Raw genomic sequence first — 22345 nt, 5'->3', positions numbered from 1 at the left:
CAGCAACAACCCAACCCGTATGTCAGGCCATCACAGGAGCCATGAATAGAAAAAACTACTGGGCTATCAGAATAGACAGGGCCAAGGTGAAATGGATGATTTTACATAGGATGGTCAGGGAAGGCCTCTTCAACATCTACAAGAAGTATTTTAGCAGCACTATTTGTAATCACCTTAAAATAGAAATGATAATTATCCACCAAAAAGAGAATGGATAAATAAATTTGGGCATATTCATGCAATAGGATACTTAACAAAAATGAAAATTAATGATATAAAGCAAATATATCACATACATACACCTCACAACCATAATATTGGGGAAGAAAAAGACATAAAAGTGTATACAATAATGCTCTTCTCGTAAAAAGTTAATAAACATGCAAAATAATACTAGGAATGATTTAATGATGACTATATAGATATATGAAAACATATATTTCTCAAACTGCACGGAAATGTTTAAAAAGCCAAATTCAGGGTAATTGTCATGTCTGGTATGGAAGGGAAAAGAGTTCTCCACCAGGAAGAGCATCCAAGGGCTTCACACGTACTTATGTTTTTAACTAAGTTTTAAGCTAGGGGTTGGGTATCCAGATGAATGTATCTCAGTCTTATTATTTTTATGTATCTAAACTCCTTTTAATACCCATATATCCAATAGTGTGTGTAGTAGTTCATCCTAGTAAAAAAAAATAAGACATTTTAAATGTGAATTTTGACAGTTGCTAAAACTATTTGACAAAATGTATCACCCTCAGTGTCTGTGTGTGTTATGTATAATGCCATCATGCCTATATATATTTTTTTACTACACATATGTATGTGTATAAATGTATGTATGTATATGTGGGTGTGGAGCTACACTAGCCATTGACCCAGCATCAGCAGAGAAAGCACTTTCCAATTATTTTTCTAAAAGCAGGGAAGGAAACACTGGAATTTGACACAACATTGTAAAATGATTATAAATCAATAAAAAATGTTAAAAAAAAATAAAAGCAGGGAAGGAAGGATTTGTGTAGCTGACCCCACACTTTGACCCTCACCCTTCTACCACGGCCCCAGGATAAATGTTATGCAGCTGCAGGATAGCTTTCTGGGTTACAGCTGCATCCTGTGCTGAGCATGGCTATTTGGCTTTACTTGAAGATTGAATCAATCTTCATCAATTTCCAATTTTTCTAAGTTGGGTGAATGGTGCTGACCAGAGCATATTATCATCTCCAGTCACCTGATTTTATAGAAAAAGAAACCAGACTGAAGGGTATCTCAAGATAGCACGAGTGACACAGCTAAGCAACATCCTTGATTCTTTCCGTATATACCTGTAGCTTCGCTAAATCTACATTCAAGTACAGATGCAATACGTGAAAATTTGACATGGAGAGGAAAGCATCCTCATTCTTCTGTACTCAGTTAGTTAGAAACTTAAATCATTTAAAGAATGCATTCCCACAAATGCAAACCAACAGTGCAAACCACAATAAGCTAATCAACTACTTTGCAGAAAACTAGGATAAAATTCTCTATAACAAGGTCTCTTTACTGTAATTCATATTTTGTAATGTGTAACATTAAGTGAACAAAGAATAATTTAGAAGGGGTGGACAAGAGCATTCTCATACTCTAGGAATTACAGATCTTTCCTCAGATCTTCATTTTTATTTCAAAAGATATTTTACCATAAAGTATCAGGCTTCTTATATTATCTTATGCAGTTTGGTAGAATGTCAGTCTGACCACAAAATCACATCCATCAGAAGACAACTCAACTGGATATATGTTTAATGAGCATTTACTATGTGATCAGCACTCAACCACTATCAGTGAATACAGACAAACTTTAGGGAACAATATGACACAATTTTAGAATAACACAAATTTCCCCCCAGGTATCTGTATATGATTATGCAGAAGCTGAAAGATTCAGAGTGATCATCCTTGACTCTGAAACTTGTATTCAAAATTCTTCTGAAATGCAGATGTACTCTGTCAGATCTTGATGATTTTGTTTAGTTATCAAACTTGTCAACTCTAAATTTAAATTTGTCAAACATTATTTCCTGAGATATTATCAATAATCTTTTAATATTTACATTTTTTCAAAAAATTATAAGCAAAATTACAGATCTATTGTAATTTATCTTATTATATATACTGTAAAATATCATATTTTAATATAGTTTTCTTTTTAAATAATTTTGCCCTCAATCAAAATAACACGCAATGTATATATGTATATATTCAATGTTTATCTTGAGAAGTAATTTTAGTCTTCTAGAAATGACGTTCTAAGAATTATTATAACATGTTTACTGTTTGGTTCCAGGAATAAAATACCATTTTGTGCAGGAAAGTCTCCCTTGTTCCTACAAATAGTTAACATCATCCTGCCTACAACTATGGGTGAAAGGATATTCTGGTCCACTGACCAGTTAAAACTCCTTCGAGCCTCCTACGTTCTTAGTGAGTACATAACCTCTCTCTCCCTTCTCTTTGCTATAGGTAATCACAGCAAAAAAGAATAAAGGAAAAGATAATAACTTCCTAGCAGTTAAACAGTTTCAAAGGCAGCCTGGCCACGCTTCAAGTCTAAGATACACTGGGCCATACATTTGATTGTAATTGGTTTGCAAGAAGCTAATGTTCCTTACTGTAGTCGCTATTCTCGTCCTTGGTCCCGTCAATGGTACCATCTGGGTGCATCTGCAGAAAATATCCCTGCTGGCTGAATAACCTTGTCACAATTCCTTTCAGCTGGGGTTCTGCAAAACAAAATGAAATTATTATTCAAGTTTTAATTTTGTTTATAATAATGCACACTTGCAAATTGTCAAAAAACATTCTCTAAGTACATTCATAAATGCCAGTGGCTTAAATACTGAAATAACTATTTGGAAAGGGGTCATTTTGGTAACATAGCTTTACTTTTTTCTCTTTCTAGAGGCTGATTCATAATATTTTGCAACAGTAAACCTAATGTAAATTAAAAAATAGCTAATAATAATCAGGAAAATACAGAAGTGAGCTACAAAATGAATTATTTTTCTCCCTTGTACATCTAGTGTCTGGCTGCAAGATGCCACCAAGTTTGTGGTCCCATTCTAGCATCACTGTTCAGATCAAACTGCCACTGTGATTCCTAAGCTTTCAGCAATCAGAATCATGTCCTGGAAGACTTCTATTTCTGATGAATGGCCACTGTCTATCAGAAACTCCCGGGTTTTGAAATTCTGATCAAATTCAGGCTTGGATGAGAACCACAGGAAAAAGCTAAACCCCCATAGCCATGAGATGCCACTGGAAAGTATGCAGAAACAGATTTCACCTTCAGTAAACGCCTCACCTGAGTGAGCCCCAGTACTACAACAGTCATTTTTCCAGTGCTCCTCCCCACCAAAAATATTCAAGCCATGCCTATTTCTGTAAGTATTTCGAATTAGAAGTGGTCCTCTTCTTTAAAACCTCCCCACACACTTACATCATCAAACTGACCATTGTATAGCACATTTGGATCTTTGTATAGCAGCTCATATAAATATTTAATGCTTTCTTATTGGGGTACTGGCTGCCAGCAACAATCCATTCTCTACAGCATCACCACCATCTTTGTCTCTACTTCAGTGTTGGGCAAAATGAGACTATTCTAGCACATGTATAGCCCTAATTATATCACAAAAAATAGTAGGAAAAGAAAAACGCTGCTTCTGGTGATAAAAATTGAGGCAAAAATAGGAATCATATGATTATTGATGCTTAGGTTTAAATAAGAATTCTATTTAAAAATTCAGTGCATTAAACTGTTTGGGAATGGACGTACTCCCAATGACGTATGTCTGTGGTTAGCCTTTTGCACATATGACTAGATCACACATAGTTGGGAACATGAGGCAATGCCTACATAAACGTGTCTTCTTTAAAGCAGTCTTAAGAAGAAGAAAAGATGCCAAGAAAACTGGTAAGGAGGAAGCAGGGTATTGAAAAAAGAACTAAACTGGAAATTAGGCATTCTGATTGATAACTATGTATTATCTCTGCAGCTTAAATAAATTCAATGTATTTAATTCATAGGCCTTAATTCCCTCATCAGTAAAACCTGAAAGTTAAAATAAGTGAGCTTTAGGTCCCTTTCATGATTCTCTGTTGACTTTGAGCAGCCTTGACTTAAAGACTCTTTGACCTGAGAATCTTCTGCTGTGCTCAGTGGCAGAAATCAAGGAACGGATTCACTGCCAACATGCTGTCTCCATGGGCTCCTCAATCGGATCTACTAGGGACATGTCGAAGAAGCAGGCAGCTAGCTAACCTCACTGCAAAAACAAACAAACAAACAAAGCTATACCCCTACCGTCTATCAAACCTCACCAACCTTTCCAGACCCAGTTCAAATTATCACCTCCTCCAGGAAGACTTGGCTATCATAATTGAGGATCACTTTTATAATCAGGGGAAATAAAAAGAACATGTGAGACTCTGTCATTAAGGCTAACTGGTTGACAGGCAGGCGCTAACGTGGCACATTTACCCAATGTGCAGTCAGGAGACCCAGCTTTGAACCACAATTGCTGTGGGGTCCTGAGCAAGTCACTTAATAGCTGCGGCTGTTTTCCTATCTGTATAATGGAAAAAAATAATTCCCATGCAAACTATAATCACTCAGAATTTCAGGTGAATACATACATGTGACAGTATGAATTTAAAACCCCTCTAAAAATATAAACCCTCATTAAGGTCCAATTTTTCACCCCTGAACATTGAGGAAACAGTGTCAGCGAGATAAAGGGAACATTCTTCGCACAAACTGTCTCCAGATTTACGTTTTAGTAAAACATTAATTGAGCTTATAAAGTCACTAAAGTAACCAACAGAATAAGAGTAGAGGATGGAAAGGAAAAAACTGAGGAAAGGGATAACTCTTATAATTCATATTTTATTTGTAATAAACTTGACAAAGTCACTTTAAGAAGTCATATTTTGGTTGGTAATGGGACGCAAGGCAGCTGAATCATTAATGCCTGAAAGGGATTATTTTTTTCTTGCTCCTCTTTCTGTAGCTGTAATTAAACACTTCTTTTGCTGTGGTGAAGCCATCCCCCTGCTGGGACCCTGGGACTTCGGGTTGGTAACTCCTGCCCAAGATAATGAGCATCAGGCTCTTACACCAACCCCCACCGCCCAAGAGCAGTGCCAACATGAGCTCAGAGTCTGCGTTTTAATTATATGATGATCTATGAAGACAAAATGTCTTACACTACAGCTGTTTCAAAGGAGCTGACCAGCTACTAAAAAAACAAATACCCTGAACTCAGGATGTGTCACAGAAAGCTGTACAGTCTGCTTGACAGGCCTGCACCTGTATCAGCATCTATCAAACCCCATCAGCCTTTCCAGGCTCAGCTCAACTCACTGCCACCAGGAAGATGTGGTTATCATATAAGTGAGGATCACCTGTATGACCAGGGAAAGAAAAGAAAATGTTTTGTATTGAAAGAAAGGGGTTAACTGGGAGTTTGGGATTTGAAGATATTAACTACTATATATAGAACAGATAAACAACAAGGTCCTCCTGTATAGCACAGGGAACTATATTCAAAACCTTGTTAAAGTTTATAATAAAAAAGAATATGAAAAAGAATATATATGTATAACTGAATCACTATGCTGTACACCAGAAACTAACACAGCATTGTAAGTCCCACTAGACTTCAATTAAAAAAGAAAGAGAAAAATTGAGATTAAAAAATGAGGCCACTTTTGTGGGTATCTAGCATCTTGGGTGCATCCAACAGACAAGCTTTTTATTTTTCAGACCATGCTTAGAGATCTACCAGATTAATAAATCCTGTGCTGTCCTCAGGGAGCTCCCAGTCTAATGCATGAAACATATGTGTATGCAATACTAGTGTGGGATGGCTATTAAATGACGGGTGGCAGCAGCGTGACGCAATGGCACAAGAGCAAGGGACTGATTCTGTCTTCAGGTTAGATGAAGGCACCTTATCTGCCACTGGAGGAGTGAGTAGCATTTTCATAGGCAAAGAAACGGGAGGAAGGGCATTCCAGACAAGCAATGGATGGAGGAGAAAAATACAGCATGGCGGACTCCGGGAACGATGCGGAATCTGGTTCAGGCATCATATACAGCAGAGGTTCTCAAGTGCTGACACCCAGGTAAGTATCTTTTCTCAACACACGCACATAGGTCAACAGTGAAATAAGAAAAACAGGGTCAATGTTTGCTATGAAGTTAATTTTGTTTTCCATTTATATGACTCTCCTTGATTCTAAGATTATGTTTTTCCAATTTTTCTTTTTTTACGAAGTAATGGCTATGTTATTAGATGGTGAGGGGATGTGGGTTTGGTTTGTTCCCTTTTGTATTCTAAAGTGGTGTAGCAAATACTGCTAGATTTTTCTCCAAAATCCATTTCCTCTTTTTCCTGGGCACCCAGCTAGACCATATGTCCTAGCCTCGCTTGCAGTTAGGTTTGGCAGATGAATGAGTGTCATATGGAATGTTAAGTGGAAGTGATGTGTGCCATTTTCAGGCCAAGGCTTTTAAAAGCAAACATTCTCCTCCACCTTCTCTTTTCCTTAATGCTGGCTGGATTTAAAAGACAAAAGCCCTAGGAGATGTCAACAAAATAGGAGAATTCTGGGCCCCAGAATAACTGGTGGCAAAAAGACAACAGCCATTAGAAACATCCACCTTGGGACAGTTAGGTGAATAAGAACTAGCTTCCAGTGACTGTGCATAGTGACTTCTTTCCTAAGAGTACAACACGAAAAGAGGGTGGAGGGGTGACCTCCCAGCGCAGGAACCCGACAAACAGATGCTGCTTCAGCCAGGTGGTCGAGGTTAACGTCAACAGTCATAAATCATGCTGATAGTACGTCCCCTTGATGTGACGTGATGAGAACGGCACTTTACCTCTGTGATCTTCCTCTCCAAAACCCACAACCCCAGTCTAATTTTGAGAAAGACATCAGACAAATCTCAACTGAAGACTAGTACCCCTCAAAACTGTCCAAGTTATCAATTGAAAAAAAAAGAGTCTGAAAAAACGTCACAGGCAAGAGGAGTTTAAGAAGATACGACAACTAAATGTAATGTGGTATCCTGGATGGGATCCTAGAACCTAAAAGAATGCTAGGCAAAGGCAAAGGAAATCTGACTAAAGTATGGACTTTAGTTAATCATAATGTATTAATACCAACTCACTAATTGTCACAAATATACCAAATGAATGTAAGATGTTCATATTAGAAACTGGGTACAGGGTGTATGGGAACTCGTTGTACTATCTTAGCTTTTCTATAAATTTAAAATCATTTTGAAATAAAAGTTTATTAAAAATAATAATAAAGGTCACAAAAGCAAGTAGGAAATTTTATCTTCAAAGAGGTTGGTGAGAAAAAAGGTAAAGCACAGGAACTCATGTTTAACAATGCTTCCATTCAGGATGACGTGGCAATTTCAACAGAAGGGTTGACTTCAAAGCCAGTCAGAAAAGCTGAGACCTGAAGGAGTTATCTAGACATCCCTGCTGGCTCAGAGTGCAACGCTATGAAGTGGTTACCTAGGTGCACGCTGGAAACCCGGAACACAGTCGGAGCCAAGGAGCCCTGATCACACTTCTCAAGATGAATACTAGATTGCAGAAAAGAGAATGAATTTTAGAATTGGAAAGGAACTTGAAATCCAATACCCTCCTTCATCAAAGTCAAAGGTAAAAAAGAAAAACTGAGGCTCAGAGAGAAAATGTCTTGTCCAAGGTTACCCAGCCAACACACGAATGAGTTAGGACAAGACTCCTCTCCTATATACTGAATGAATATCGTCCTTTCCTTTCCAAAGAGCAGCCAAGACGTAATCTGTATCTTGTGCAAGCTGCAAGGAGGTAGAAAAGAGATGAGGAGGGGGAGGAGCACCTAGTTGTGCATCCATTACTGAAGTGTGGGGGTAACAAAGAAAAGGGGTTATAGGAAACTGTGTTAAGAAACATATATATTTACATTTGATACTGACATATTTTATATATGTGCATATATATGGTACTAAAATTGGACTGTGTTTGTCTAGGGCCAGCCCAGTCAACACTTACACCTAAATTTAGAGAAAGTGCCCCCATGTAAACCACAATCTAAAATGAAAAATATGAGTGATCCAAAATTTTTTATTGAAGTACAGCTGATTTACAATGTAGTTTTAATTTCTAAAATGATTCATTATACATATATATTCTTTTTCACTATAGGTTATTACAAGATATTAAATATAGTTCCCTGTGCTATACAGTAGGACCCTGTTGTATAAAATTATCTATTTTATATATAGTAGTTTGTATTGCTAATCCCAAACTCCTAATTTATCCCTACTCGCTTTCCCCCTTTGGTAACCATAAATTTATTTTCTATGTCTGTGAGTCTGTTTCTGTTCTATAAGTAAGTTCTTTGGTATCATTTTTTTAGATTCCACATACAAGTGATATATGATACTTGCCTTTCTCTGTCTGATCCAAACTTTTTTACGGAAGCCACGTCCAGAGAATCAATAGTGCTTATTATAGTAAGAATAACCATATTATGAACCCATCTACTTTGCACCAGGCACTCCCCTGATGATTTTACTGCAACTGTATTTAGTATTCACAACAACTGAATGTGTAAGGTACTTGTTCTCATTTGTCAGGTGAGATTATAAAGATTCAGAGAAGCTACGTCACTTACCCCAGGTTACAGAACTGGTAAACGAAGAGGCAGATCTAGCTAACAGTGTACGGTCCCAGCCATTCTCCAGTACTGTTCAGTCACTTTAAGGAAGACACTGGCAAAATTAGAACATTCCCAGAGGAAAGGAAGCCAAACAAAGAGGGTACAAAGGACTGTCATACGAAGAATTGCTGAATGAACATTCGATATGCAGCCTGGGGAAGCGAGGACTCGGGATGTGAGGGCAGAAGTAAGAAGACAGAAGAGACACGAGCAAGAAAAGGCCAATTTGTTCTCAGTGGCTCCACAGGAAGAGAACTCGGGCCAATGGGTGAATGTTACAGGGAGGCATGTTAAAAAAAAAAACAAAACAACTTTCTGTAAAGTGTATTCAAAAAGAGAACAGGCTGCCTAAGGAAAGAGTGAGTTTTTCATCACTGGACAGAAGCAAACAGGGAGAAGCGGAAAAACTAGGGTCAGAACAGCTGTGAAGGACACAGACACCTCCGCAAGTGCAGCAACGAAGGGTCCTCTCCAGCCCTGAGGTCCGAAAAGCTTTGCGAGAAGCCAGACGGCCATTAAATACAAGTTCACTTTTCTGTTTTTGAGTGTGTGCTTGGGTAAGGGAATTGAAAAGACCGTTTAGCAGGCATCCTGAAAATGGAAAGTTCTTTGTAAATGTTAAACATGTCAATAAAATAAATCAAATTGAATTAAAAAAAAAACACCTTGTAATAATTTTACTGAAAAAGAATATGAAAACGAATATACGTATACATATGTATGACTGGGACATTATGCTATACACCAGAACCTGACACTTGTAACTGACTATAGTTCAATTAAAAAAAAATTAAAAAACATGGATTGTGTAGTAATTTGATGGGGGTTTCTAATCAGGCTCTGTGGGTTTACAAACAGACCCTAGGTGTTAAGGTTTAGTGCTGCCTGCTTAAAGGAACTGAGGTTGAAGAGGCTGTTCAACTGGGATTCTTGTCAAGTGCTCCGGGGCCGCATTCTGCTGCAGGTTTCAAAATCAGATTATCAGGGCGGGAAACTGTTCAGAAACCGATATTCTTCTGACAATCACAGCCACAGGGTACCGACGAGGACACATTTACATACCGTAAATCAAAGCCCCGGACAAATCAGAAATGCATATAGTCAGACATTTGAAAGAGGATAGAACGCAGCTGGACTTTTGAACACAAAATTACAACTACACTGAGCTGGGGGAATTCATTAAAAATACTCGTTGTTTAGTAAAAGAGATGCAGGCCTGAGGCCCCTCCTCACTCAGGAGACTGCAGTGGATGTCCAGAAAGGAGCACCTGGCGGAACAACGCAGAAGTCTGGAGACATGTCGTCATGGCCTAGCAAAACCAAAGTGAATGTGTGGGATGTCATCAGCTGTCACCCACTTGAGGGCCGTGGAAACCCCTGGGAAGAACACTCGCCAGAGGACTCTGAATCTGTAAGTGCACACCTTTTTTCTCAATCAGCAGATACTAATAGCACATTTTATTCAAAAAACAAGCATTTATTGAGCACTAGACTTTGTGATGGTTATTCTAGGTGGAGGGGACAACCAGTGATATGCTTGTAAAACAGCTCTTTAAAAAAATGCCCAAAACCTGATTTCCATGGGACCGATTTCCACAGAGGTATATCTCCCCACCATGGCTGATTTCAAACTACCGTTTGACCTCCCTGGATGCAACACTGGAGCGAAGGAGATGAACATCCCGGACTCCAGCACAGCGCAGAGTAAATTAAAACAGAGAACAAGCCATGAAGTTCACATTCCAGCAGGAAAGACGAAAAGCAAAACAACAATTCCTGCATAACAGAGTTTTCATCTAAGTGCCATGATGTAAATGAAAGCAATGAAAAAGGATGGAGCTTCGGGGAACGGATGTGCTGTTGTAGATAGCATGGTTAGAAGTGGATTTCACAGAGACTAAGGTGAAGAGCGATGGGGAAAAATCTAAACAAAGAGCTTTCAGCACATGGGTGGGGCAAACGCAAAGTAATCCTAATGCTTGCAAAGATTAGGAAGCAGCCGATGAGGCTCTCTTGGAAGATCTTCCTCTAGACCAGAAGCTGGCAACTACAGCCCCGCCAATGCCAGTTCTGCAAATAAAGTTTTATTGGAACACAGCCATGCCCATTCATTCATACATTTGCCCCGGCTACTTTCGTGCTACAACAGAGATGAGGAGTTGTCACGGAGACCCCACAGCCGGCCTAAAATGCTGACTAACAGGTCCTTCCCAGAACGCATTGGCCAGCCCTTGCTCTAGACCCTTGCTGATGCAGTTCCTTCTGCCTGAAATGCACAACCACTGCCTTCTTCTGTGCCCAGAACTCAGTCCTCCAGGCTCAGCTGTCTTCCCCGGGGGCCTCCCCTGACACCCCAAGGTAAAATTAATCACTCCCTCTGCACAGCTCCCTCGGGCAGGGCGAGGAGAGGACTCCCTGCACCGTTACAGCTGTTTGTTTATGCTCCTGTCTCTGCTGCTGGACTAGGTACAGCTGATCAAGGACAAGGACCCTGAATTATTCACGACTGTGTCCCAGCACCTAGCACAGGGCCAGGCACAGGGGAGGTGAGGGGGGTTGGTCTGTGGACAGAAAGGAGGTAAGTTACACCTGGGATTTTCCACTGTGATCTGTGACTTTTAGAGGAGCTCCTCATTGGTAAGAAAGCTGTTTACAGCTTTGGAATATCATGCCTCCAGCCTTCAGTGCCTTTCTTTCCACTTTCAGTCTCGTCTCAGCCCCTCCACAATGAACACAGTCTGACAAGCGCAGCAGCATGCTCCATAAACGGCACTGTCTCCGAAGCCCTGAGCCGCCTCCCACTCCAACAGGAATCAAGAGACCTTGAGATGGGCAATCCTTAACCTTCACGCTGCCTCAAAGCTAAGTAGAAAGAAAGGACACTCTTTTCCAGAGTATCCTCTTCACTAAAACAGTCTGCGCTGGGAAGACAAGAGAAGCAGGGCAGGGAAATCGAGCTAGGATGTGAAATGCCCATCGGGATGGGGCTTCTGTACTGAGCCAATTTTATTCTTCATACCATTAGCCCCCTCCCTCCCAGATTCCTCCCTATAATATGATCACAAAAATTTAAAATAACTCAAACACAGTTTACGGACTTCCAAGATGCACTAGGTGCTGGGTACAAAGATGAGTAAGATGAAGTTCCTGCCTTGAAGGCAGCACCCACGGCCTCACCACTGAGACATACACACAACTAATCATATGCAGTGAACACAGACAGCGCTGTCACAGAGGAGCAAACAAAACGCCACGGAATCACAGAGCAGGGATGCTAATTTTACCTGGGATGGTGGGTTCTGTGACAAGAAGCAGTTAAGAAAGGCTTTGGAGATGAAGCAACATTTAGACTTGGCCTTGAATAGGCAGGGCGGTTTTGCTTTGAGTCACATCAGCAGGGGGGACAGCCCAGTGGGACACACAGGCTGAGCGTGCTCAGGGACTAGGCAAGCACACCGTGTGGCGAGCAGCCAGGGTGTGGGGACGTAAGGGGGTGCACGCAGTGGCTGGAGGTGACAGCAGAAGGGGAACACCCATCCAGGACAGTTGAGGTTCTTTAAGCGCAGTTAGTAGGTTTTACTTTAACCCTTTAAACAGGTGCTTTCAAAACTCTTGATCATATTCCAATCTGTAAAAAATATTAAATCTACAGCTTCCCTTTATGTATATTTATTATTTATGTTACATGTAGGTGCTACTCCACATAGTATGTGTATATTATAAATGAAAGTTCAAATGCTTAAAAAAAGACCAATACTAAATACACACAAAAATCAAGATACGCACGTGACAAGTTTGTCTTCCCCAACCCACTTCAGAGAAGGGATGCATTAGGTACCACCGCATCAGGTGGGGAAACTGAAGGATTTTAAGCCTGGGATAAATTATGAGGGCAGTATTTTAGAAAGCTGAATTGGGGAACAATACAGAAGGATGAATTAGAGTGGGTGATGCTGTGGTCGTGGAAGCCACGTGGGGAGCTGTCATGTATAATAAGGCCTCAGGTGGGCAGTGGCGATGAGGATGGAGAGAAGAGGTCGGCCTGAGGACTGAGTGTGCTCAGTGGGGGTTAGTAGATGACAGGACGTGTAGACTCCCCTTAGTTCTAGAAAAATGTGTGACCTCTCTGTCCCTAGATCCAGATCTATCATTAGGCCTCTAAGGAAGCCCTGTGTAAGCGCTGAATATCATGCAATATGAGGAAGGAGAAAGCTTGATGTGAGCATTTGACGGAAGCCAAATCACTTCTTTGCCTCTCTAAGGATTTCTGTTCACGAAGGGGACTTTGACTCTAGTCAACCTCACTGAGTCACAGCTCCTTCTTCTTGCCCACACTGTGTTATCATCCAGGGAAGTAGATCTGAAGTGAACATTGTCTTCCAAGCAACTCAAGAATGAGTCCTGGAGAATGCAAACCATGAGCTCTTTCAGACATGAAGGTAACCCTAGAATCTGAAGATTTTAGAACCAGAAAAGCCCTTCAGGGTGATCTCGTTCTACAGAGGAAGAAGCTGAACACTGGAGAGAGGGGAAACCCCACGCCAACCTATTTTCCAGTCCCTGCAGTCAGGGCTCTTTAATAGACCGCGATCCTTCCGTGCTGTGCCTCTTTAAATGCAAACCATTTTTCAGACCTCTCAGCGGTGTCCTGACCCTGTTCCAAACGAGCTGTGTGGTAACCAGAAAGCGTTTCATTTCTTTGTACATAGGCTTGCTTTGCTTCTGGTCAAATTGTTTAAATAACTACGACCTGCTTCTGAAGGCTGTTCTAAGGACTTAAGAGCACACATTGTGTTGTGTTACGTGACCAGCAAGTGGCCATGCTTGTGTGGTAGATTTGACTTTCAGACAGAATTAACACGGATGGGGGACCCAGAGTTAGGAACAGCAGAAATGGGCAAACTCTCCTAAGTTTCATTCACAGGTGACAATTACCAAGCATTTACCACATATCACATGCTTTATGTAAATTATCTCTTTGAACTCTCACAGACATAACTTAAGTCAGGCACCATCATTGGACCTTTTTTGTAATAGATTAGGAAATTGAGGATTACAGAGGTTAAGTCACGTGCTCTAAATCACATAGGTAATGAATGCCAGAACCAGGCATCGAAGCCAGAACCCTCTGCTTTTTACTCTTCTTGTTGTGAATCATCACTTGTCTCTTAAAGAAATCTAACATGCTGATACTTCTCTCTTCTTCCTTTACTATGATCAGCCACAAAAATGGGAGAAACCTATGAAGCAAGGGACCAAGAAGAAACAGTGAACACTTAACTGGAGTTAAAGACAAAAAAGGGGGAGAAATGTAGACACTTCCATGCACCCAAATAGTTTTCTGTATTAAAAGCATCCTCACTCGGCATAGGAAAAATCTTCTCAGGTAGTCTTAAGGCCTCCTTTTCACAGACACATCTTTTGGCACCAGAAATAAATCAACAGGACAGCACAGGCATGACAGTTTCCTGACATCAGAGGAGCTGCACGATGTTGGACCTGTCCTAAAACTGTCCTATATCCCAGAGGAGATCTTTTCATCCAAATTGGCAAGCCTGGGGAATTCCCTCCTGCACCACAAATCTAAATTGCCTGCAGGTAAAATGCCATTGTTGTAAAATGTGATCTTTGTCTATCATCTTTTTTATAGCATCCACCAAGAAAAATCCGCAGAGTCAACCAGAGTGAGTTGAAGAGGTAATAATACTTCCTGCAGAAGAGGCGTTTAGGGCTCCCACAGCAGCACCTCAGTCAGCTTCGACTCAGCGGCAAGCTCGGGCCAGGCAGCATGGCGCGGTGGGAAATACAGGTCAGAGGGATTCAGACGTCTGGGGTCCGTTCCCAACCCTTTGCTCATCTCTACCCCCACTGTCACCACCTTCATATCTCCCAGCTAGATTCCTCCAACAGCCTCCTCCTACCCGACTTCCGTTCCAAACCATAATACGGTGGAGGTAATATTTTATAGGATAAATTGGATCATGTCACTCTCCTGCTTAAACTTTTTAATAGCTTCCCATTTCATTTACAATAAAACGTCAAACCCTTAGCATGGCCTGGAGAGCTTTGCAACCATCTGGCTTCTGTCTACCATTCCATCATCATCTCAATTTACTCTCTCCCTGGCTCACTAAGCTCCAGGCACACGCGCCTTCTTTCCCATCAGATCTAAGGATCTTTGCACCTTCATTTCCCTTTGCCTGGACTGATTTCTTCCTAAGAGAAATTCAAGTTTCAGTTTAAATACCCCTCCACAGAGGTCTTGTGTAGACCCCCAGCCTAAATCTGCCTTCATCTTCAAATGCAGGTTTTCTCTATCAACACACTACGTTTTCCTCTTCATCACATGCATCCCAATTTGTAATTAGGTATCCATTTTGCTTTACTTGTTTAATATCTATTTCTTCCTCTAGATGTAGCACCCCTGAGGGTGAGGCCATGTTAGTTTTATCCAGCACGAGACACCCAGTTCGTATGCGGCATAGTGCCACCAACACAACGTAGGAAGCAAACACACACTTGTTCAATGTACTCATTTCCTCTCTCTAGGCTTCAAGTTTCATCTATAAAATGACAGTTTTGGAGCAATTCAGTGGCTGAAATCTAAGATCCCTGAAACCTAAGGGATTCCTAAATAGAAACAGATACTTAGAAGCTGTTTGCAATGAATTAAAACTGAAAATGGAGAAAGTATTTTTAACAGATTTTAGGGAGATTACATCTTTCATCAGTGCATATTAATGAAAATTGTTAAAATTCCATTTAAAAATGTAATATCAACTCTAATAATGCAATTAATTTATGACCTGATATAACAATACACAAAAGAGAAGGAGGAGTATTTATCAAATGTGGATGGTACACTATAAATGTAAATATGAACTGAATGCTATATCTCAAATTCACTTTGGGAGGCTCTGGGGGGCAACCTGAAAGCATCTGAGACAGAAGTACAAGAAACTGCCACTGTGACTGATAATGAGGGGCCACTACAGATGCATAGATGAAAAATCCCACAGACAAAGATATGAACCTATGGTTTTCAGATAAGAGTGTCAAGACAGTACTCTCAATGGTGGCCACTCTCATTGCAGACACCTATGCACAAAAAAAAAAAAAAAAAAAAAAAAAAAAAAAAGGCTGCCAGGGTTCAGTGCTACAGGGATTGATCTATCTATAGCTAATGACTCCCCCAAATTTTGCAGAGGAAACCAGCTTGACTTTAATACCCAACCCTGTTTAAAAAATTGTCCATGGTTTCCCATTCGTGTGTGACACATTCTATAGTAGCAGAAGGCACAGTTTATCAACAAATAAAAATTTACATTGTTACATGTTTCTTTGGGAAAACAAGTAAACATTAAACCATACATTAAATTTTAGCTATTTGTTAGAGAGCCAAAAATTCGTTTTCATTTACAAAAAAAATTCGTTTTTTATTTTATGTTTCCAAATTTTGTACTTGGTTCTATAAAAAAAACAGCTTAATTTTAGAATCTCTGTTTTGTTTCTAAATGATAAGTTAGGAGAATAACTGTGAAGTTCTTTGCAAGTATCCACCCCAAACCCATTCTGTTAGCGGAACATCTTTATTGTCATAAATGGAAAACTAAAAACGTTCATGAGATTTTCTCTTTTTAACTTTGCTACTGACTCTAAAAACTTCTTGATGTGTCAAATAAAAATTCTGATCAGTGATTTTAAATTTTGGTGAAGATAAGATATCTTGATTATAATTTCAAGATTTATTATCATTTGACATACTCATTAACTCTTCCATTTATTTAAATTCTCCTATTAAGATGAAATAAATATTTCAAACATGTGAAAAACAGAGACAACAACAGCCCTCAATATGTGCATTACCATGAACCAGGGACTATGAAATGATTTCTAAGCACAGCATTGACTCATTCAGCCTTTACAACAGCCCTACAAGGTTTTTGTCTGGTTTTTGTTTTTCTTCATTTCACAATGATGAGATTTAGGCACAAAGAAGTGAAGTAATTGCCCAGGGTCCCACCTTTCATTAAGAAGGAGGGCTTTAGGATCTGGGCTGGGGAAGTCTGGCTCGAGAACACACAGTGCAGGCTACCATTCTCCACTGCCTCTCATATATCCATGAACTTACCATCCACTTTTAACAAATACTAATATTTTCATAACTGCTTCAAATCTTTTTACATAATTAAAACATTGTAGTCATCTCCTTAATTCCATTCCACTACTTTCCTAACCAGATCCAGCCACATTTCTGGCTTTCTTGTTCATGTTTGTTCCTTTACCCCATCTTTATGTGTTCTCCCAAAATACTTGGTGCTATTTTGTGTACTGTACATTTTTACACAAAAAATATCATGCTGTACATCCCATTCAGCAATCTGATTATCTCATGTTGTATATATATCATATGTTTGGATTTTGAATTTTCATCTGATTGGAAAGTTCCTTAATAGATGACTATTAACACTCTGCATTCATTGTTTTTTTTTTTAATTTATTGAACTACAGTCAATTACAATGTGTCTATCTCTCGTGTGCAGCACAATGTCCCAGTCTTGCATATACATACATATATCCATTTTCATATTACTTGATTCTGGATTCATTGTAATTTCTGGTTTAGTTGTTTTTATTTCTAGCATCTTAGTTTGTGTTTTCTATTTACTTTGCACTTATTTGCTTCTTTATTTATCCCCTTGTCCTTTGAATTGGATTGATTTAATTTTCTTTATTCTCCTTCCAATTTTCCCTTTATTTTGATTTGAGAATCATAGTTTATTTCTATTAATTTAGTGGTTACTTGAATATTCAACATAAATTTGTAATTTAGCAAAGTTCAAGTGTAATTTTTATTATCATTAAGCTCCTACCAAATAATGCAAGCACCTTTAAGCTCTAAAATCCTCCCACTCCTGTCACTGTATGGAGTTCTGGCTTTTTTTTAAAGCCTGTGAAAGGCTTGCCATAGGATCTTTGTCAATGATTACGTATTAAATATACCAACATATTTTCGATATTTTTTGCTCACCATTGCATTTTCAACCCCTTCTTCCCTCTAGATTCAATCTCCTCTTTGTGAACCAGTAAGGAAAGTCTGTAAACAATAAAATTTTTCAGTGAAATGAGAAACTGTCATGTCAAAACATGTCATGGTTACGCCACATGTGTTTACTTCTCTCTCTTTTGAACTGTAGTTAAATGGGTATACTGTACCATGACAGCTGTTCTCCCTCAGCATTCTGAAAATACTATCCCATTTTCTTCTAGCAGCCATTATTGCTGATGACAAGTCAGTAGTAAGTCTACCTATCTTTCATTTTTAGTTAACCTCTTTTTTCTCTGGCCACTTTTAAGATATTTTATCTTCACTGTAATATGGTTTTGCTACAATACCTGATGGGAACTTTTTAAAATAACTTGATGGGACAAGGTCACATGAATTTTTCAGTTCTGCAAATTCTCTATTTTAATCTTTTTAACTATAGATGATCTGACATTGTCTTTCTTATTTTCCAGAACTCCTATGCCATGCATGTTGGAGTTTCTCCATATATCTTAAACCCTCAGTGTTTTCCACCTCTCTGATTCTGAGCGATTTCTTTGATTTCATTTCCCAGTCAAACATCTTCTCTTCTATTGTGTATAGCTTGCTTTTGAACACATGCATAGATTTTTTCCCCTAAGATTACAATTACCGTATAATTGTTTTTATATTTTAATCTACTTTTGTAGATTACTAGTCTATTCCTGCTTATGGTTTCTAATTCTTCGAACTATCAAACATTTAAAATATTTTTAACTGAAAATTTAGGGGTATAAATTCCTCAATTTGTTGTGTTTTATCCTTGTGTGGTTTCTATTACTGGACAATAAGACTTTCTTCAAAGGGAGTTTTGTGCTGTCTTAGACTGTAAAACCATCAAGAAGGGTTTACATTCCCTTTCATGATACTTTGTGGATTTCTCCAAAGCAGAGATGTTTTTACATTAATGTCTCAGACTGGAATTCCTGCTTAACAAGGGGATAGCATTCATATTTTACAATTTGACTTTGGACCTCACCCACGAAGTGGTCCAGGCCAAGGTTTCTAATTCCTTTCAGACAACACTTTCCACCTGCTACCTTAGGTGAGCATTAAGCTCCTTTCAATTTTCCTCGGCGGGTGGAATGTTTTGTTAACTCACCATTTTTCGGAATGAGCAGTGTCTCTGTTACAGGTCCCTGCCCACCTAATACAGGCCTGAGGCCTCATCTCCTGGGCCTGCATGAGGGCTAAACCCAGTGCCCAGATAGCGATGCCCATGTCTGATAATCCCCCTCGAAGCACATGAAACCAGTTCCTCCTCGTCTCCATGAATATAAATGCCCTCCTTTCTGGCGGCTGAGGAGTTTCCCTCTTTGGTTTTGGGCTCAACTGCGCATTTTAATTCTGCTGTTGTTGTTATACTCTCTCCAGCAGATCCGTCTATTTTTAAATGAAAGGCAGAGTCCTTTTGTAACAGCTCAGATTATAATACTAAAGTCTCATCATTTCAACATCAACGTTTCTACGCCTCCTATCTTTAGCAAATGATACATTATGGGGTAACATTAAAACTGTGTAATCTTCAAAACCATCACTGTAGTTAGAACTGTGCAATCAAATAAGAGAAAACCAAGAAATACCTTTAAGGACTGAATCACAAGCACACCTATTTGATCCTTTCTGTGTGTCAAGGAGCCATTCATTCATTCAGTAACTGAGAGCCCACCAGAGCCAGGAACTACACAGGGAGACTGCAATACAGTAGGGAGCTCACTAGTTATACATTCCCAAACTTTACATCTTAAAAGAAAAATAATTTTAAAATAATATATGATTGTTTTAAGGAAAATAATGCATATAAACAGATATTATTTTCCCTAGAGGACTGCAAACCCCCAGTTGGGAAAACCATTCTTATTCCCCTTTATTTTACAAGTGAGGGACTAGAACCCCAGTGCAAGAGAGCCTTTTCTTATATTACACATGGATCAAAATTCTGCCAGAACCCTTTTTCCTAAATATAACAACAGCTTTTCTAAAAATGTAAAGATATGGACATCACTACTTTGCAGTTGGAAACTAAACAGGTAAACCTCAGATCATTGATAGACATAATTTTGGTAAGCCTGAATTCAAGATTTCCAAAAGCAACAGGGATGGCTTCATTTTTTACATTTCAGCAAAACAGTTCTCTAAGAACATTCGCTGACTGGTATTAAGTGTACATTCTAATTTAAGACAATGATATTTATTTGTTCTTTCTTGCATTTTTAATCTTTCCCCCAACTCCACAGAATCAGAAACACTTCCTACCCAGCTTCAATAATTCATACCTACCTTTTTCATACAACTATGTAATAAACACATGTGTGTATGACGATTCATTGAATATGTTAACAAATACAAATTGTAACATGCATTCTGGGGATGACCTAGGCAAAATGTCAAAAACGTTCCTTTGTACTCTGATACCTGCAGTAAGGGCCTGAGGGACACTCGGAAGCTTCAGCGCTTTTGGAAACATTCAGCAAAGCGATGAAATTTACAACACGCCTACTATTCCTAGAATGGCTCTTTTTACACACCTAACACACCCATCACACACACACATATGTGCACACACCCAAATAAACAATTGTAGATTTTTCTTAAATTTCACATTCTTAAGGATACTGCCTTATTCACCCAGTTTAACAATATTAATGAACTCTTAGCAGAAGTCAGTAGGAAGTACACTGGGCTAGGAGTCAGAAAGTTGAAGTTCTAGCCCTCGCTCTGCCACTGGAGCAATTGCTTCATTCTTCAGGTTCCTCAGGTAAGATTATAGGAGTTAGATTTTCCAGATCGTTTTTAGATACTTTGTTTCATGGTTTTAAAAAATAATGGTGATGATAAGGCATTTGGCTTATGATTTTATTATATTTTAGTTTTCCGGTACCATGAAATACCCAGATTTGAACAGATTCAGACACCACAGTGGTGTATAACAGAGACCTTTCACAGCACAGTGCTCGGGGAAAAAAATGGCCATAAATTAATAACAAGATTTAAATTAAAGGCTGTGCCAGAAATCTGTAAGAACACTAAGTCAGTTCCAACTTTAAGCAATAATAATTAATATCCACTAATAATTGAGTGGGTGATATGCAGTTTCAGTTCTGGGTGCCCAAGCTTCCCTTTCTTGTCTCATTATTAAGAATTACAATGGACCATGCTGCAGATAAACCTTTAAGCAAAGCATATTTCTTCTGTTTGCTTAATGGGCTGGCATCTTCTTGGAATTCAGAGTTCTGGAACTTAATATTGGTTGCGAGATAATTTATGATTGACTTCAACATCCTCTTTCACACTGGGAAAACTCTCAGTCTGTTTCAAAGTCTGAAACTTTATTAACTTTCATGTGCTTAAGTGAAAACATACCAAACCATATTCTACAGTCTAGCAGAGGATAAAGAGATGGTGGCTAACAGAGTATAAATGCACAAGACAAAATAAATGAACTAAACCAAAAACATTATGAGAAAGTAATAATGACATTATTTCAAAAATGGAGTTCTTGTCCAGAAAGTCTGTTTATGATAATAAGATAGTAAAAATAACCTGGGGAAATCAGCCCCTAATTAAGTAAGGATTAAGTAGAACGTAGCACAACATTGTTGAAGGCAGCTACCTTATTTCATCAGACTGGCTTCCCTCTCCCTTAGAGTCCAGTAGCAAGGGAAAGAATGCTGTGCTGTATACTTAAGCCAATGCTATCCAAAGATGACATAGTGGCAAGTCACACAGGTAATTTTAACTTTTCTACCAGTCATATCCAAGAAAGGAAAAAAAATGGCTGAAATTATTCTAATAATATTTTTCATTTAAACTAGTATATCCAAAATACATAATCAACATAAGAAGTATTAATGAGATATTTTACATCCTTTTTCTTCATGCTAAGTCTTGAAAATCTACTGTGTATTTCACAATTACAACACGTCTCAACTCGAACCAACCACTTTCAAGTGCTCAAAGGCCGCATGAGCTAGTGAGCATCACACTGGACAGCACAGCCCTCGACGGTTGCTCATCTTAATAGACATATTTCTCCAGAGGGCAATGAAGTGCCTGTGATATAAAGCAATAATTATCTCCGTGATCCATAATGTGAATCCTCAGAATAACGAGGTAGAGGTAACCTAAGACCACATATGTTCTGGAAAATACATACCAAAGGAAGATGCAAGACAAAAATTATATCCTAAGCCTGCTGCCTGCCTGCCTGCCTGCCTGCCTGCCTTCTTTCCTTCCATCCTTACACTGGTCCTTCCTTCCACCAACACTCTGGCCTCGGTACTATGCCAAGAAATACAAGTGTGAACAAGACTGTTATGGTCAGAGCCCTTGTGAAGTTGACCCTGTAACAGGAAAGAGAGAACTTAATTAAGTAATTCTATGATTAATTAATTACAAATCTGAGAAGTGCTCTGAAGGAGTCCTGGCTGCTATGGAGGATGGACTTTACCTAGTCTCAAGGGAGTTGCTGTGGACTGAATG

The 22345-nt window shown here is 39.1% G+C and overlaps 1 protein-coding gene across 7 annotated transcripts in view; it reads right to left on the bottom strand.

Moving 5' to 3' along the window:
* FGF12 (fibroblast growth factor 12) overlaps window positions 1-22345 on the bottom strand; it is a 501860-nt gene that overhangs the window by 180787 nt on the left and 298728 nt on the right. For 6 of the 7 annotated variants that reach the window (XM_010959262.3, XM_010959261.3, XM_074365901.1 and 3 more), the window contains one exon: window positions 2658-2768. In XM_010959262.3, coding sequence (XP_010957564.1) covers window positions 2658-2768 — 111 coding nt within the window. Of the gene's footprint in view, window positions 1-2657; window positions 2769-8733; window positions 8754-22345 lie in introns of those variants that run through there. The other variant, XM_074365912.1, reaches the window with a different exon arrangement.

Source organism: Camelus bactrianus, chromosome 1 (assembly GCF_048773025.1).
Source record: "Camelus bactrianus isolate YW-2024 breed Bactrian camel chromosome 1, ASM4877302v1, whole genome shotgun sequence".
Classification (NCBI taxonomy): domain Eukaryota; kingdom Metazoa; phylum Chordata; class Mammalia; order Artiodactyla; family Camelidae; genus Camelus; species Camelus bactrianus.
Note: the sequence above shows the minus strand (reverse complement) of the source record. Positions and strands in the feature narration are given on the sequence as shown.